Here is a 19,349-nt window from a genome sequence, read left to right as displayed (position 1 = left end):
ATTATTCAGCAGCTACTATGTGCCAGACACTTAGAAAATGCAGGGGATTCAACAGTGAGCAACAGAAATGTGGGGTTTTCTTTTTTGCCTTGATGGAATTTACAGTTTAATGGAGAAGACAAGCAGTAAATAAGTAACCATGTAAATGAATACAGACAAATAGAGACAAGGACAGAGAACCTTGACAGTGAATAGCAGGATAACCAGGTGTGACTGGGGTCAAGGAAGGCTTCTTATCCTGCTCCCTCTCCCAAGGCCTTTCCTCCTTAGCTTATGGCTCTCTCTTGTTGCAGCTGGACTCTGATCATTGTTTGAATTCTCAGCTAAATGTCACTTTCCCAGTCAGGCCTTTTACGCTCACCCATTTTTTATTCTCTTTTGTGATTTGCTGTACTTTTTTTTCAAAGCACTTGTGTGACATTGAATATTTGCATTTATTTACACTTGTGCCCATCCCTTTCCACCCTCAGACAGTAAGATCTATGAGGTCAGGGAAACAAAAAATGAAATATTTGTTTCATTTGGCCTGCAAGTAGATGATGAGTAGTTTTATATCAAATTCTTAAGTAAAATTTTTTAGCTCCAGATTCTGGGTAGAGCAAACAATGAAAAATATCAAAACCTTGTAAACCAGAAATTTGCTAGTTGAAAGCTTAAAATTCATAATCTACTGCTTTAGGATAAATACATTGCCTGGGAAAATTGAGTAGGATTTTGATTTGCAAATGGAAGTGATTATCAGAGGTCAAACCATAATCATTCCAAGCCACGGACTTTATTTCATTAAACATGATAATACACAAAGAACAACCTTTTCAATTCAGTTTATCTTTGCAACATGAATGGCTGACATTTTTTGAACTTTGTTAAAGGAAATAAATATGATAATACAGGTTCATGTGTTTTGTAAACTTTAAAGAGATAGTATGGATGGGAAGTGTTACCAATTTTATAATTTAACCACTTCTTAACAACTTAGGTACATTTTTTGCAGATTGGAAAAGCCAATGAAGTATTGCAGGTCCAAATTGTAACTATAGTCCCTTGTCTTTATTAATCCAATTCCTCCTAAGAACTTTGACATTTGCCAAACTAGAGATATCAGTAGTTGGCCTTAGTCCTAGCTGCTTATATATACTTACTATGCAAGAAGACAAGCATTGAGAAAACTTATTTTTCCCTTTTTCCATGCCTACAAGGAGAGGATAGAGGTACACAATAATAATGGTTCAGAGGGAAAAGTGAATTGGTAAATTGAAAATCAAATAATACACAATTCCAACTGGAAGCACTTGAATAAAAAGCCCTTTGGTAACCGTCTGTAGTAGGAATCCAATTTTATGGCTCTCATCTTTAAATTTTCTGCCCATTGTACAGTGAGCTACTTTAACTTTTGTAAATAATTTATTCTTTTAACTGATATTTCTTGAGTCCTTGCTATGTGCAGGCATGGCATACTATGGGTCTCTAACATTTTAATCACTAATTATTAACCTGTTACTCCCAACATCTTTCTGTAAGCGTCTGCTTATATCTTAAGAGAAAATTTCCTTTGGGAAGATGAAATGCATTCTTTAACACTATACTCCTTGTTCTCTCTCTGTGTGTGTGTGTGTGTGTGTGTGTGTGTGTGTGTGTGTGTGTCTCTCTCTCTCTCTCTTTCAGTGAGGTCTTGGCCAAACTTCTGAGCAGCAAACTATGAAGGCTGAGTGTGCATGGGCTGAGTTGAGTGTTTTAATCCACAAAACTAATTAACGATTTGATTAATCTAGTACATTTTGTGATGCACAAAATCATCACTGGCTGCATGGTAATTGGGCATAAATAGTAAGTAGTTCACATAAGTGACTATAATTAGTATCACTTGTACACAGAGAAAAAATACACTCTGTAGTCTGGTAGGGAAAGACAAAGAGGACCTGAATGGTGCAGAAGGTTGTTCTTTCATGACCCTCTTGAGTTTTAGAATTCATTAATAAAAATAATCACATAATGGAGAGTGACATTCATTCAGTATATATAAAGTGTCAAGCACTGAGTGATGGATTATGTAACAAAATTACTGCATGAAATGCTCTCAATCTCATTCTGTAATTGGTGTCATTATACTACCACTTAAACATGAAATTGAGGCCATGAGGTCAAGAAATATGTGCCAAGTGACATTAAGAGGGATTTGAACTCAGGTCTCCCTGACTTTGGCGCCTACCTATTAACCACTGTTTTCCTGCCCCTGACTCTGTCTTCCCAGGGGCCACGGACCCGTTTTTCTCCAGCACACCCATAGCTTGATTGTTCCACAGCAGTCTCTCTTCCCATCTCTCTGTCTACACTACTTCTGCTGTTCACAGGGCTAAAGAATATGATGTTCAGAGTGACAAGTGATGGCTTATTGGGATGTTGCTAGCTACTGTGATGGTTTGGGAATGTGCTTTTGTCCCGTCTCACTCACTCCTCCCCCTCCAGAGAGCCATTCAAAGACTTGGACCCCAAACTTCAATTTAGGCCTCCAGTCAGCCAGGAGTCAGCAAACTATGGCTAACAGGCCAAATCCAGCTCACCACCTATTTTTATAAATAACATTTTACTGGCACAGAGCCACGGTCATTTATTTACATATGTCCGTGGCTGCTTTTATACTACATGGCAGAGTTGAGTAATTACTTCAGAGCCCATATGATCTGAAAAGCCTAAAACACTTATTTGGCCCTTTTGCAGAAAATGTTTGCTGGCCCTGGATCTAGGGCAAATGGAAGGTTCCTTTGCTGAGGTAGGAAAACCTCTGATGCGTGTGGTCTTAAACTAAATTAGACCATAAGAAGTGTTCTGTCTGTCCCTTTACCACCTCCTAAGTGTGGGACCTCAATACTTTCTTCACTGTCAGCATCATCATCACCAACATCATTACTACCACTGAAGTGGCTAGCACTGGATTAATCATCCTTACACACATTATCTCATTTGATCCTTGTAATAATCCTATGAAATATATGCTATCATTATCCCTGTGTTGCAGATGAAGAAATGGGGGCTTGAAAGATTACATAATCTGCCTATGGGAGGAACCACATGCCATAATTGAGGAAAAGGAGATGAAGAGATAATTTTTGTCCCTATGCATAGGCTAGGACTCTAGGGAGAAAGCATGAGTGGGCTAACCCACCACCCACGTAGGGCAGCCCTGGCCCCGTTAATCATCCTAATGTGTGAATGAAGAGGTTACTGAAGAGGGAGAGACATGGCTGAGAGGCTCTGAGACTTTCCATGGTTCAGCCACTCCAGCCACAAGGAAGAAAGAGAAGCAGGAGAGACTCGCGCAATTTGCCCCAGTGTGATAGAACAAATGAGAAGGGTCTGGCCTATGGAAACCATCACAGACCAGGATCATTTGATTACCTGAAAAAGACTACATTCATGCAGGGCCACTCTTTGGCTTGGCAGTAGACTGTAGCCAATGAAACATCCTCTATGCGAGTCACAAGAATAGGACCATTCTTTGGCTGACAGGGTAGAGAGGAGACTGGTATTCCTTCTGGAGGCCAACTTGAGGATTTGCCTCATTGCCTCTTCCTCACCTTTATAAACAGTGCTGATATAAATAAAACAGAGTGCTATTTGGTAGGAACATCTGGGCATGATCAGGTAGCCTTCCCCTAAGGTAATGAGATGACTGCATTGGTAAGTCAAAGAACAGCTGCCCCAAGTCTGCACAGGAACCTGATCACTCCTCCTGCATGTAGCCAGCAACAGGTGAGTCTGGGAGCTAGGTAGAATGGTAGTCAAAAGCCTGGATTCAAATTCTGCTCTACTACTTATGACATGTTGTAACCTAATGCAAATTAGGAGCCTCCGTACCTGTCTGTTCACTCTTCTGTTGTAAGGATAAAATGAAATAATACAGATAGAACACTTAGAAACATACCTGTTATTATTGTTATTATTGCTGTTATTCATAGTAGTTGCAGTAGTTATCCCAGTGACTACTATAATAGCAGCATTAGTATAGCGGTAACAGCAGTAGCAGGTTGGTTTTGCGTGTACCAGCCTCTAGAATAGTCAGGCTGATCTTAGTGTCCGTATTGTTTTTGGCAACCCTTTAACCAGAAAATCACTATAAGGTTGATTATATAATGAATTCAATGATCAAATCACTATTCAAGTCCACTTTGGGTCTACATGCTACCTTGCTTAGACTTCTTACTCATTTCAAAACAGTTCTACTTTGTAGAAGAGTAATATTCAGTAAAAAATAAAGTGGTCTTCTAAATCATAACAGTGGAAAAATTGGAAATGCTTTACAGAACAAAAACTATTTTGGGTATTTCCAAACAGCCAAAGAGCTAGCTTTCGAACCCACAGAAGAGAATTTCTGATAACTCTCTGAGTTAACATGGATGACCCAAATGATAGTAATTACGATTTACACATTAACAAAAACACATGAAAAATCTCTCTCTCTTTTCATTTCAGATTTTCCTCAGTGTCATAGTAGGAGCTTTAAATCTTGGCAATGCCTCTCCTTGTTTGGAAGCCTTTGCAACTGGACGTGCAGCAGCCACCAGTATTTTTGAGACAATAGACAGGGTATGTAAAAGCCAAAAGTAAAGTCCATTAACGGGTGGGGGCTGGGGAGAGAGCACCCATTAAGAATTTACCTAAATGTTAAAAATAGAAGCTATCACAAGGCCCTTAATTTAGCAACACTTATTATATTAAATGCTATCATGTGCTGGTGCCAATTCTTTTTTTTTTTTCGAGATGGAATTTCGCTCTTGTTGCCCAGGCTGGAGTGCAGTGGCACAATCTCAGCTCACTGCAACCTCCGCCTCCTGGGTTCAAGCGATTCTCCTGCCTCAAGGGAGTGAATGCAACAAGAGAACAAGTAAGAACCCTGTTCTTTACTCATGCTGGGAGAGGACAGGCAGTAAAGAAGTATGCACATTCAAAGATAAGACAATAGCAGAGAGTGGTAAGTAAAGGAAGGAAATGAAATAGGGCAATGTGACAGCGATTGGGGTGGGAGAAGGAGTCTTTAAATTGGTTGGTGGTGACAGCCAATGCTATCTCTGAGGAGGCAGCATTTGAGCAGAGAACTGAAGAGTCAGCCATGCAAAGGGGGATTCGAGGGGGTGGGGTACGGGAAGTAAGAACAGGGAGGGCATTCATGGAAGAGAGGCCCCCAGGTTGGGAAAGGTTGCTGATTTAAAGAAGCTGAAACAAGCCCAGTGCAACTGAATAGAGTGAACAAGGGGCAGAGGCTGGAGGCATGGGAAGGGCCATACCATGCAGGACTTCAAGGCCATGTCCATAAAATTCGCTTATCTTCTAAATATGGCAAAAGGGATTTTATTGGTTAGTCTATAGAAGCACACTGGAGGCCAAGCTAGGGAGTCAAAATCCAAGTACGCGCCAGGCATGGTGGCTCTTGCCTGTAATCCCAATACTTTGGGAGGCCAAGGTTTGCGGGTCGCCTGAGCCCAGGAGTTCAAGACCAGCCTGGGAAACATGGTGAAAACCTGTCTCTACCAAGAACACAAAAGTTAGCCAGCCACAGTGGCATGTGCCTGTAGTCCCAGCTATTTAAGAGGTTGAGGTGGGAGGATTACCTGAGCCCAGGGTGGCTGAGGCTACAGTGAGCCATGATTGCGCCACTGCACTCCAGCCTGGGCAACAGAGTGAGAACCTGTCTCAAAAAACAAACAAACAGAAAGCCAAGAACAGAAGGGGAAGTTGGTAATTTGTTGTTCTTTCTCTCTTAAAAAAAAAAAAAAAAGCCCTGAGCTGAGTCCAAAGCAAGCCCTGGAAATCCAGAGGTGATTTGTGGGTTCACTGAACCTGTTTAGTTCCCTGTCCCCTGTTTGATACTTTTTCGCCAAACAGTGAAGTTGTAACCTACTAAGGAACTGACTCATTGCTTTATCTGTTTTTATAATTTGGGGTGTCATATACAAAGAGATTGTTGAAAACCACATAAAAATGTTCATGGTGGCTCACACCTGTAATCCCAGCACTTTGGGAGGCCAAGTCAGGAGGATGGCTTGAGTCCAGGAGTTTGAGACAAACCTGGGCAACCCTGTCTCTACAAAAAATTTTAAAAGTAGCTGGGTGTCATGGCACATGCCTATAGTCCCAACTAGTCAGGAGGTTGACATGGGAGGATGGCCTAAGCCCAGGAATTTGAAGATGCAGTGAGCTATGATCACACCACTGCATTCTGGCCTGGGTGACAGAATGAAACCCTGTCTCTGAAAAAGAAAAAAAGTTGATGTCAATGTATTCAAATTCTACCTCTTTCTTAAGGTTGTTATATGCTCAAATAAGATGATGACTCTAAAAGTGCCCTGAAACTAAAAAATTAAGGCATTTAAAAATTGCTATCTTTATTAGCAACCCAATAAGAAGGCAGATTACATTATACTCCTAAATAGAGCTAAAGTGACTGATATGGTTTGGCTTTATGTCCCCACCCGAATCTTCTCTGGAACTGTAATCCCCATGTGTCGAGGGACAGACCTGGTGGGAAGTCATTGGATCATAAGAGCATTTTCCCCCACGCTGTTCTTGTGATAGTGAGGGAGTTCTCATGAGATCTGACGGTTTAAAAGTGGCAGTTTCCCCTACGTGCTTTGTCTCCTGCCACCATGTAATACGTGCTTTGCTTCCCCTTTGCCTTCAACTGTGGTTGTAAGTTTCCTGAGGCCTCCCCAGCCATTTGGAACTGTGAATCAATTAAAACTCTTTTCTTTCTAAATTACCCAGTCTCAGGTATTCTTTATAGCGGTGTGAAAATGGACTAATACAGTGATGAATTTCCGTCACTAGTTATGGACAAGGGAAGAAGATGATGCTGGAGTGTTCTGGTAGCAGGAGGAGGCCCTCACTTTGCTCTGATTAACCAGAGTGGTTAAATTCTAGATTGAGCTTGTTGCTTAGCAAAAGAGGTGAAATTCAGGACAAGAATTGAAAGTTGGTAGCATTTGAAGACATCATTTAGGAACATTCAGTTTTAATCATCATCTACCATGGATACTCAAAAGAATACCCTTGGACCCCAGATTGGTTGATTAGTTGCATGGTCCTAGAAACTTAATCTCTCTTCAATTTCTCTGCTTCTTCAACTGAAAAATGGGCATATCACCTGTCTAGTTTGGTCATGGTGACAATTATGTAAATAAAAGTATGAAAACACCTTGTACATTGCCTCCTGTATTATCTTAATAATATAGTAATATAAAATATATTATATTATTAACATATACATTTATAATATTAATACAACATTAATACAATATAATATGTATTATTATATAATAGTACACATATAATATCTCAGTAATAAGTCAATAAATAATAGCAATTAAATAAATTAATTAAATATGTATTATGTTAATATATAATATCTCAATAAGTAGTGATTATTCTCACTATTATTAATAAATGTTTAATGTATAAATATCTTTGGCATATCTCTGCAATGTTTTATCTGGTTGTTGCTCCAAGTAAATTCAAATTAAGATACATGCAAACTAAGAGGCACAATAAATATATACATCTTCATTTGAATTTACTCATAAAGCAGAGCAACAACAAGATAAAACATTGCAGAGATATGCCAAAGATGTTTCTTAGTTTGAATTTACAATTTGAATTGAGTTGTGCATCTTAGTTTGAATTTACACTGTGTCCTTTTTGTATTTCACTCCAGAAACCCATCATTGACTGCATGTCAGAAGATGGTTACAAGTTGGATCGAATCAAGGGTGAAATTGAATTCCATAATGTGACCTTCCACTATCCTTCCAGACCAGAGGTCAAGGTGAGTGCTGGTCTTTTCCCCAGAACAATAGATGTTTTCTTCTTTGATGATTTATTTGCATAACCACAAATTGCTCATTTTCTGAAGCCTGACTCAGTTCCTAGGAATAGGGAATAGAGGTGTATTTCTCTGGAAGTATCCTCCAGTGTTGGCTCATCTCAGGCAACACACCACATTCCTTTGTGATAACCATAATGTGCAAATCCCCTGGTTGGGACACAGTCTGGCAGCACATTCAGGCTAAAAGAACCATAGGACACTCTGTTGAAATGAGTGGCAGGTCCTGTCTTTCTATGCATGTGCTAGATAAATGACAAGGCAGTTAGAACAATCAAGAAGCACAGGTTCCTCCCAACCTTCGTAGAGACTGTAGAAAGTGGAGGACACTGAGTATACGGTGTGAAGAGGCAAAGGAAAGCTGCCATTATGTAGGTTTTTACTTCCCATCTGTAAATTCACTAGGGCCACTGCATCAGCCTTTATAGGAAGGTGTCCTTGTGATATTATGCTCTCGTGTCTTGTTCAGGGCACATGGTGAAAAAAAATTAATTTCCTACCTTTAAATTATCTTCAAAGGCAATTTACTCTACAGGATAATTAGGATCTACTACCCCTGAATAAATTGGCTTTGAAATTAGACTTATTCCTCATTTTCAACAGAGTATCTCTAGCTACTCTCTCTTAATAATATTTCTGTTATCTGCACAGAACTAAATCCCATTTTGTTAGCATAACTTCACTCTGACACTACATACCTATCATACATATATATATATAATTCTCTCTTTTAATATATGAATATATACAGAAAGAAGGTAAACATATACATAAAATGCAGGTCAATATTTATGTAATATTTATAGTATATAATACATAAATATATGATATGTAAATATATATTTACCTATGTTTTATATTTATATATACATACCTACATTATCGGTATGTAGGTAAATATAAATATATCTATAAATATATATGACAAATGTACAAATATAGGTGTATATCTCTATTTACCTACATTATATACGTAAATATATAAAACATAAGTAAATATATATTCTGATTCCATACTTAAAGTATATTTTTATTATCTATTACATATCTACCTAAACATCAAATGTTATAATGTGTGTAAAGGTGCTTTGTAAGCTATAAATTACAAAGTAGTACACACTCAGTAAATATTTTTGAATGGATAGCTAAAACTTAATATTAAGTTGGTGGAAAGTAATTATGGTTTTTGCCATTACTTTTAATAGCAAAATAAAATCTCCTTACTTAAACCTATATGTATTTATTCATAGTACAAGTATGTTTTTAACCCTCTGTGTGCCAGATTGTACTGGCCTGTAATAATAAACAAGCACATTTGATGCCTGCTTGCCCTGGGAGCTTACAGTCTGATACAGACTAATAAGTGAAAATGTATTTGCAAGTTTGACTCCTAGTGTGAAATGAAAGGTGTGAGATTTTGTGACACAGAGGACCCCAAGCCACACTTTCCATAATCAGTACAAAAATCACCTCTTAATTGGTGAAAATATTTGACGGATAGTTATGAATTAGCTTCTCATTCTTTCCTCGCAAGACCTACTAGCCAGCATTCAGTCTCTACCTAGCAAACACACTATGAATATTTATTAAGTAAGTTTATTCAAATGGTATGTTCATACACCATACACAGGAAGGGTGGCTTAAAATCTGCAAATTATCTTACTGTTAATCCATGATCAGTAAATTAGTACTATATTTCTAACTTAATGGTTTTTTTTCTTTAACTAATTGGCATAGTCTCCTTATCCTAGTATGTCAGGAATATTTTAAATTAGATTTTGGAACATAATTTCGAAAGTTAACATGTCTTATTTACTTCACCTGTGTTAATGTACATCATTTCTTTTCTTGGTCATGGCTCTCAGTGAAATAATTAAGTAATGTGCTAAATGCCAAAACCTCACCCTTGCCAATGTTTTCTTTTGCTGGTTATAGTGGACATTGCTTTGGGGGCATACGTAAACACACACGCAGACACCGAGTATCCACAAAAAGCATCTGCACTTGTAGCCCAAATGTTTGATTTGGTAAACAGTGACAATCTGAACTTTGCTCTTTTCTTTCTTCTCCAGATTCTAAATAACCTCAACATGGTCATTAAACCAGGGGAAATGACAGCTCTGGTAGGACCCAGTGGAGCTGGAAAAAGTACAGCACTGCAGCTCATTCAGCGACTCTATGATCCCTGTGAAGGAATGGTGAGTGTCTTCCAGAAACTCCTCAATACATGGGACAGTAAAGGGCAAATGGCAGCATATTGATCAAACAGAAAGGCGTGGCATACATTGAGACTGTGCTGGCATGCATAGTTAATGATTTGTTACTGAATTGATGGGACACGCTCCCTACATGGTACCAGTGTTCAGTGAATAACCAGTCAATTCCATTCACTGTGTAATGTAACTGAATGTGCAGATACAGTCAGGTGTGGCATAACAACATTTCAATCAGTGATGGATTTCATATATGATGGTGGTTCCGTAAGATTATGATGGACCATATATAGAAATCTGACATATGTCACTTCATGGCATTGCAGATCCAGTTAAGAGAAATGATTGATTTTAGTAATAGTGCTAGGACATTTGGAAATATATATATATATATATATATATACACCATCTAAATTTGTGTAACTACACTGTGATGTTCGCCAATGATGAAACCGCCTGAGGACTCATTTCTCAGAATGTATCCCCATCGCTTGACTATAAATAACTGTACATTTAAAATGCTATTGATGCCTCTTCAGTGAACTATCTATTCCACTTTTTTCTTTGTATTATAACAAAAATGTTATTGTGTCCTTAAGTTCTCCAAACACTAAATATAGGAACAATAACAGGACTTGAAATTAAGAGATAGCCGTCCTAAGAAACTAAGAAAAATGAGTATTAGTAATTGCCATTTATTTATCACATATTATGTGTCAGATACTTTATTAAAATAATTACTTATTGTCACAATGACCCCCAAAGGTACAAAGGCCCATTTGACAAACAAGGAAGCAGAGAGTCAGAGAGATGGAGAGTTGTCTAGGGTCATTCAGCATGTAAATGACCAAGTCAGGATTGAATCCAGGTGTGTTTGGTTCCAAAGCCCATGCTCTTTTCACTCTGTCTCAAAATCATTCTTGTCAGCATCTCCTTGATGCCTTGAGACGGAATCGTTTAACTGTGTATTTAATGGCTTCAACAAAATGAGTTCTCTATCATGCATATAATATTACACAGGCATGGCAAATATAACAGAGTTTTCGTTTTTCACAGACATCTCATCTCTGATTGGGTAGTCTTCACTACATACTACCATAACTGCACTCTGGATATATAGAAATCATAGTTTCTTGATGTAAGATTTTTACATTTTTACTAATAGTGATTTTTATTTGCTCCCACTGATAGTTTCACTTGCTTTTTAACAGCAAACTGTTATTTGATGAATCTGGCCAGAAATAAGACTTACTATAATCCACATATACAAGATAGGGATCATTGTTTATTTTTACTGTATCTTTTGAGTCCATTTTCATCAAAACTCAAAAGATATAAAAATATTTAAAATATAGTGAATAACTGACTCTACTCTTTTTTTTTTTTTTTTTTTGAGACGGAGTCTCGCTTCGTCACTTCCAGGCTGGAGTGCAGTGGCTGATCTCTGCTCACTGCAAGCTCCGGCCTCTGGGTTCACGCTTAGCTCCTCCTGCCTCAGCCTCCCGAGAGGCTGGGACTACAGCACCCGCCACCGCCTCGGGCTAGTTTTTGTATTTTTAGTAGAGACGGGGTTTCACCATGTTAGCCAGGGTGGTCTCGATCTCCTGACCTCGTGATCCGCCCGTCTCGGCCGACTCTACTCTTTACTGGAATCAAAAATTTGTCCATTCCTGGGCCAGTGGTGTTAAATTAACTGACCTTTATTTACATCATTTATGTTTCTACAATGAATTGTTCTGCAGCTATACTTGATTTCAATTATATATTATCATCCTTATATAAAGAACCACATTTCAAGAGGAATTGTTTCCATTAGAATCTTATTGGCCTCTATTTTTTCTGCCCATTGGTCAAGTATGACATAATATTATGATTCAGAACCCTGAAAGGTTCCCAAAGTTGTGATGTTGTGCCCATGCTCTCTAGGTGACCGTGGATGGCCATGACATTCGCTCTCTTAACATTCAGTGGCTTAGAGATCAGATTGGGATCGTGGAGCAAGAGCCAGTTCTGTTTTCTACCACCATCGCAGAAAATATTCGCTATGGCAGAGAAGATGCAACAATGGAAGACATAGTCCAAGCTGCCAAGGAGGCCAATGCCTACAACTTCATCATGGACCTGCCACAGGTACCCTAGCCGTACATTCCTGAGAGAAACCAAGATGTCATAGAAGGGAAAAAAGTAGCACAATTATACACATTTCTTTTCATATGATTCCCAAGTAATTAAATTCTTAAGCCATGTTTTAGCTTCATGTCTGAAAAAGTACCATGAGTTTTTCCTTTCATCTGAAAATACACTGTTTATATGTTCAAATCTATCAAAAAAGGAAGTTTTCTTTTGAAAAGCCCCCTTTGTTGGTAATATATTAAACATCTACCAAAATGGGGAACTATCTTTTTTAAAACTCCTTTGACATAGATACAGTGTCCTTATTCCTTTTATTAAGCATTTGTCTAAGCAGATGCTAAACGTCATGTGGCAATAACTTGCACAATAATCTCATGATGTCTACTCTTATAATTTTCTTGTGCTTAGGCAGCTAATATTGTGTCAAAAATTATTCTTTGTCTATCTCCATTCTAAGCAACAACAACTGCAAAAGCCAACTCTTCAGCATTATACTTAAATGGATTTCGCCACCGATGGTCTGCTAAGTCAAAGAAGAGTTATTGTAAAGAGTTAACATGTGTACGGTTCTTACTACACACCAGGCACTGTTCTAAGCACTTCACATCTATTAACTCATTAAATCCTCACAACAGCCCTGTTAAGCAGCTAATATTATTATCTCCATCTACAGATGGAAAACTGAGGTTCTAAGAGGTCAAAGAGCTTGCTCAAGATTATACAGCATGTAAGTGGAAAGACAAGGTTCATACTGAGGTGGTCTGCCTTCAAAGTCAGTGATCTTGAACACTTCCCTTTCAGCTTTCTAAATTCTCTTTATGAATAGGATTGCAGCTGTGGCTATGATACAGCCTAGTAGTTGAAGAGTATAAAGCTTGAGAATCAGACTGCCTTGATACCAATCCCAGCTTCTCTATTTATAGACTTCATGAACTTTCTCAAGTTACTTTATTTCTTTGGGCCCAGTGTTTCCTTATTCATCAGTTGCAAATAGCAGCACCTGCCTCATAAGGTATCTATGAGAACTAAAAGAGATGTTATGTGTAAAAAGCTCAGCACCATGCTTTATTCACGGTAGGGGCTCAATTCGTGTTGGTTAGTAATAAGCAAGATAAGTGTCTGTCCGTTAATACCTAATTATTAGATTCCAATGTTGTGCTAGACCTGTGAGAGAATCAGTAACCATCTTCTGTCAATGATAATCCTTATAAAACTAGTTTGACCTTTTATTCATAATACAAAAGCAGCCTTTGCATTATGTTTTGCTGTGTCGTCTAACAAGAGAAAAGAGACAAGGACTTGCTCTGTGCTTTAATCCTCTAAGATAGATATTTAGGACCGTGACCAATTTTTATTTTGGTTGAAAAATCTTATTTGAAGTTGAACTAAAGAGGAACATTTACATAGCCCAGTAAACCCTGGAATAAAAGCATAAATCAATTTTTTTATTTCACACGTAAACATTGATTAGACAATAACCTGTCTGGGGAAGGGAAATTTCTTTCAGTGGAAGTCGCAGCAGTGAAAATTTGTGCTTGAGAAGAAAGCCATAATAGAAAGGACATTGTAGTGGATCACTGTCAGAAGCCATCAAATTCTTTTCCCTTCATGACTGGTGTCACCTTCCATCTAGCAATTTGACACCCTTGTTGGAGAAGGAGGAGGCCAGATGAGTGGCGGCCAGAAACAAAGGGTAGCCATCGCCAGAGCCCTCATCCGAAATCCCAAGATTCTGCTATTGGACATGGCCACCTCAGCTCTGGACAATGAGAGTGAAGCCATGGTGCAAGAAGCACTGAGTAAGGTTTGTGGAAGTCTCAGTCCATTTGACAGGTCCATGTGGAAATGCTTGTGCTGCTGCAGGAAAGGCAGCTCATTGTGGGGTGGGAGGGATGGGAGTAGTTGATACTACATGGGTTCATGCATCTAGTCTGATTGTTTAGAAAATATTAGCTGACTACAATCTTCCTCACAGTTGAACAGAAGAAAGTTATAATTTGTTTCCAAAAGCTACACATGTAAAAGTTTAAATCTTATGAAGATTAGCTTATGATATTTTTTAAATTACCTAAAAAAAAAAAATTTAGCTGTTGATTAATGGCAGCAACAGGGCCAGTGTGTGTTGGGGTTTATGGCTGCAAGAAAATGTGCTGGCCTTTTCTAATGTCTGCACAGCCTGTTTAAGAATATTCCCAGGAACAAAGGATGTAACTTTCCTATGGATTCTGAAATGATCCGAAGGTCAGTGTCAGCTCTGTCTTACAGTTTTGTTTAATGGTGCACTGCACATTCTTACAGATTCAGCATGGGCACACAATTATTTCAGTGGCTCATCGCTTGTCTACGGTCAAAGCTGCAGATACTATCATTGGTTTTGAACATGGCGCTGCAGTGGAAAGAGGCACCCATGAAGACTTATTGGAAAGGAAAGGTGTTTACTTCACTCTAGTGACTTTGCAAAGTCAGGGAAATCAAGCCCTTAATGAAGAGGACATAAAGGGCAAGTGCTTTTTCCCTATACTTGTACGTTATATTAAATAGTTAATGTCTATAGTGCTTTATGGTTTTCTATGTATTTCAATGCACACTGTTCTCCCAACAACCCTGGCAGGCATTATATAGATGGTAAAGGAAACAACTGAAGCTCAGGAAGCTAAGCTATCTAATCAAGTTATAGCACTAAAACCAAGGTCTTCTAACTTTCAATTTTATCCCCTCTTTTTTTGTTGTTTAGCCTGTGCAAATGGAAGAGGCTTCCTAGAGTGTGTTCCGCACACAGTAGAAGCCTCATGCTTATTGGCTGAGTGAATTAATCAATGACGAGAAAGTGTAATACTTATTTTCAAATGTAGATAGATACTTCAGGTTCTAGTGCATGTTCTTTTTTATCAGTCTGAATTTTCAGACTTGGTGGTTACCGCAGTCTAAATTAACCAACCACTCTAAACTTTCTCTACCATTTCACTCCATTAGGTGTAACTACTATACACATTTAACATATGAGGATTATTCTGAACAGACTTTTGAAAAGTTCAGTGTTTCTATCATTTTTTTTTTGCTACTTCTGATGAACTTCTCTTAAACTTTTTATGATTTATGCTAAAAAATACCTATTTCTGTAGAGGTAACAAGCTATTGTATGGTTTAAATGACTCAGTCTTGCTGAGTATTTTGAAATTTTATGTTAGAATCTGCAGGACAAGTCCCGAGTTTTATTTATTGCCAAAAAGTTAACAGAATGTTTTGGCATTAGACATAGTAATTATATTCTAAGCAAACATAGTAAAGAATTCTACTTAGGTATGGTTCTGTTCATTATATGTACTAAAGAATTGCTCATGCTGTGTTGAGTAGGAAAAGATGCAACTGAAGATGACATGCTTGCGAGGACCTTTAGCAGAGGGAGCTACCAGGATAGTTTAAGGTAAGTTCAAGTCATGGGGCAGATTTCAAGGTTTCCAAATATTCTTAGGAGTCCTCTGTAGTCATAATCCTCAGAGAATATCTCAGGTACAACAAGGAAACTCTGAGTAGACTGCCAGGTCTTGTCAAATATAAACATGCAAATGATCCTTGGTTGCTCTGTTGACATTTCTGTCACCAATTCATGGTTTTTTTTGTTTAACTTCTCATCTTATTGGGGATAAGGGTTACAATGGAGATGCTTCATGGTTAAAATGTTGTGTATTGAGCTTAGAAAGGGGACTTCTTTTTTTTTTAAAAAAAATCGGTGTTTAGTGTTTCTCAGCTCCAAGCTAACTGTGGTATGAAACACTGTCTTATATGAAGGTCAAATTCATACCTTTAGCTCCATTCTTTAATCTACTGAGGGACAATTGAATTACAAACACTTCTGCTCCCAGAGTAACCCATCTGAAGTCAAATCATTCCTTAACAAGATGAAATAAGAAATGTAATTTTTTAGCATTTAAAAAGAATTTTCCTAAATAAGAGCTATTTATTTTTCTCTGGATCAATATAAAGCTGTTTACTTTCAAAATATATTTTTGGAGTATGCTATTAGTGAGGCTATACACTTTAGTCTTTCATCCTGGTTTAAGAGTTTCAATAAAACTGTTCCTCTAATGTTAAAAGTCTGTATTAAGAAGAATTCTGCCCAGGAGTGTTTGTCTATATTTATAACCGTTACACAAGGTTTTTTGGGTTTTTTTTGTTTTGTTTTTTGTTTTTTTTCTTAAGTCAGAAGATTTTTAATAGGCAATGAGATGGCAGCAATCTCTCTACAATTGCCCTTTCCATTTCTAGGACATTTAATGCAAGGCTGTGCAAAGTCTCAGAGATAGGACTTGCACATTCAAGATGGATAATTATTTATTGAAAAATCATTAAAAAGCCTTAAAATAAAACATTCAGCTAACAATTCCAAGTAGTTCAAACACAGATTTATTCATTTAAATATTCAAAGAATAGCTCACAAAAAGTAGTGTATTTATTTTCAGATGTAGATAAATACTTCAGGCCCTAGTATATCTTTTCCTTATCAATTTGAATTTTCAGACTTGGGTTTTCCTTTCTTGTTGAGAACAAGTTTATTCAAACAAATTTTTTTTTTTTTTTTTTTTTTTTTTGAGACGGAGTCTCAATGCAGTGGCCGGATCTCAGCTCACTGCAAGCTCCACCTCCCGGGTTTACGCCATTCTCCTGCCTCAGCCTCCCGAGTAGCTGGGACTACAGGCGCCCGCCACCTCGCCCGGCTAAGTTTTCGTATTTTTTAGTAGAGACGGGGTTTCACCGTGTTAGTCAGGATGGTCTCGATCTCCTGACCTCGTGATCCGCCCGTCTCGGCCTCCCAAAGTGCTGGGATTACAGGCTTGAGCCACCGCGCCCGGCTATTCAAACAAATTTTAAGAAATGTTAGTTTGATTGAATTTATTGAATTTGGCAAACAACAAAGCAATAGCTTCACATTACTCTGTCATGTAAAAGGTATAAAACAATGTTATAGGCACCTGATAGTAAGTTTAGTCATGCTTTTCTGATTGGAATACTAAATTTAAATCATTGAAGTCATTATAATCACAACCCAAAAATATCAACTAACTTCTTAAACACAGAGAATGACTAGGCATCTCTTTCGGTCGGTAGGTTAAAGGTTGCAAAGTGGAGATGTTTCTTATGATCAGGCCAACAAGAAAATAAATATTTTCTTAACTCTTCAGATGAACAAAATTCTACCCATGCTAAGTAGTTTATTTGCAGTTTATTATTAGGACTAGATAACCATTTAAATATGAACATTAATTTGAGTATAATTTCTCACAAATGCTACATTTTGGTGATTAGGATGAGAAATCCAGAAATACAATATACACACAGAAAGTAGCTATTAACCTTCTGCAGAGAAAGATTTGTATATTTGAGTATGAAAGTCTGTTAAAATATCTCATTGTATATGCTGACAGATTTCTTTTGTCGTCGTTAAAAGATGACTAAATGAAGTGCTAATATGTATCTTGTTTCTTTGGTTCCAGTTTTATCTGATGGCTAAGTTCCTTTTCAGCAATATATTTTAGATTCAAGAACAATTTAATAGAAAACAGCCACAAATTTCCTAAATAATAATGTTGAGAAAGAGTATTCCCCCAAGTTAGTTGTTTTTATTTACAGTGAGAAGTGGTACACAGCTTCAGAGAAGGGGAGGGACAGATGTTGTCAGTTTCTCAAAAGGGATGGTGTTTCTAGTAGATGAGAGAGGTAAACCTGCCTAGCACATGCACTGCCCATGGCCTCATGAGAGCCTAGGCTAGACAGCATGAATGATCTGGAGAATGGTGAAAGAGAGATACTTAAGAAATATAAAGTAGATATCCAAGGGGTAAAGGATATAGGTCTTCCCATACTCAGAACTGGAAGGTAGTCAGTCATATGTTGATGGCCTCTCCTCCTCCACAAACTCCTACCTTGGAGTCCATTGCTGTGCATTTGCTTTTTAGGTCCTTGACCTTAAGTCTCCTCCTATCATGCACCTTGTTCTCACCTGCAGACGTAAGCCTATTCTGCATACCTTCTGAGGAAGACATCCTGACCTCTGTTGCCTAACTGGAAGAAATAACTTCATTGCTGTGGAGTTTCAGGCTAGGTGGGAGGGAGTCTCTGGAGGTGTCCCAGAAGCCGGTTTGGTGGCAGGAAGTAGCGTTGAGGAGTGTTTAATGCCTGGTCATAATGAGACTTGGCAAGACTCTGAATGTGCAAGAGCAAGGAAGAGGGAGGGCTTGAGGTAATTGCATGGTGTTGAACCTGGGTGACTAAGAGGATGGCAGTGCTGTTAACATGAAATGGGAACAAATTGGAGTAACTCAGTTGATGTATTACTGCCTTCTCTAGAAGGCTGGGTGAGCATATAGTAGGCAGGCACCACCTTGGTATTTGTTTTGGTCTAATATCACTTGGATACAAAATGCTAGAGGAAGATATGTGAATGGATTCATCTACAGGGCACTAAAACAGTTGATGCAGGTCTCCTCATCACTCACATCTCTCTCTTCACACCATTTACTTTAGGTGATTCTTTCTAAAACACAGTCTTCAGCATTGCCTCTTAGTCATTAAGACTGTTTACAAATGACTGAAAACCTAACCCAACCTGGCTTTACCTTTAGAGAGAAAGAATCAGCTCACATAACTAAATATTCCAAAGATGCTTTGGCTTCAGGCAAGGCTAGAGCTTCAGTGATACATCCAAGATAGATACCAGTTTCTCTCTCTTCCTTTCTTAGCTCGACTATTTCACCATTGGCTTCATTTTTCAGGAAACTTCTTTTTTTGAAGGTCTCAACATAATTGTCAACAACTCCCAGCATTAAATACGTTAAGGTTAACGTAGAGGAGAAGGGGGGCCTCCTTCCCAGGAGTCTGGGGGAGGGAAGAGAAGGGTGGAGCCTGAACCAATCACTTCCCATGCTTATCATGTACTCAGTATATTCAGCAAGCAAGCCTGTCCTCCCCTGTCTCCATGATTCTGTTTGTACTGTTCTCTCAATCAGAAATGCTCTTTTCTATAGTCTGCAAATCACCAAATCCTACCTGAGCCATCTCATCCATGAATCTTGCCTTGGTAACACCTGCCATACATTTCTTTTTCATTTGACTTTCCATACTCTTTATTCAAA

At 38.2% G+C, this 19,349-nt stretch overlaps 1 protein-coding gene across 2 annotated transcripts in view; it reads left to right on the top strand.

The window, feature by feature from the left end:
• The window catches only part of ABCB11 (ATP binding cassette subfamily B member 11), a 112,652-nt gene that overhangs the window by 49,985 nt on the left and 43,318 nt on the right, over positions 1-19,349 (top strand). For both annotated transcript variants that reach the window (XM_009182379.4, XM_009182381.2), the window contains 7 exons: positions 4,471-4,584; positions 7,706-7,816; positions 9,946-10,071; positions 12,013-12,216; positions 13,853-14,023; positions 14,518-14,719; positions 15,574-15,643. In XM_009182379.4, coding sequence (XP_009180643.2) covers positions 4,471-4,584; positions 7,706-7,816; positions 9,946-10,071; positions 12,013-12,216; positions 13,853-14,023; positions 14,518-14,719; positions 15,574-15,643 — 998 coding nt within the window. The remainder of the gene's footprint in view (positions 1-4,470; positions 4,585-7,705; positions 7,817-9,945; positions 10,072-12,012; positions 12,217-13,852; positions 14,024-14,517; positions 14,720-15,573; positions 15,644-19,349) is intronic.

This window comes from Papio anubis, chromosome 10 (genome assembly GCF_008728515.1).
Source record: "Papio anubis isolate 15944 chromosome 10, Panubis1.0, whole genome shotgun sequence".
NCBI classification, from domain to species: domain Eukaryota; kingdom Metazoa; phylum Chordata; class Mammalia; order Primates; family Cercopithecidae; genus Papio; species Papio anubis.
This window is presented reverse-complemented; position numbering and strand designations above follow the sequence as displayed.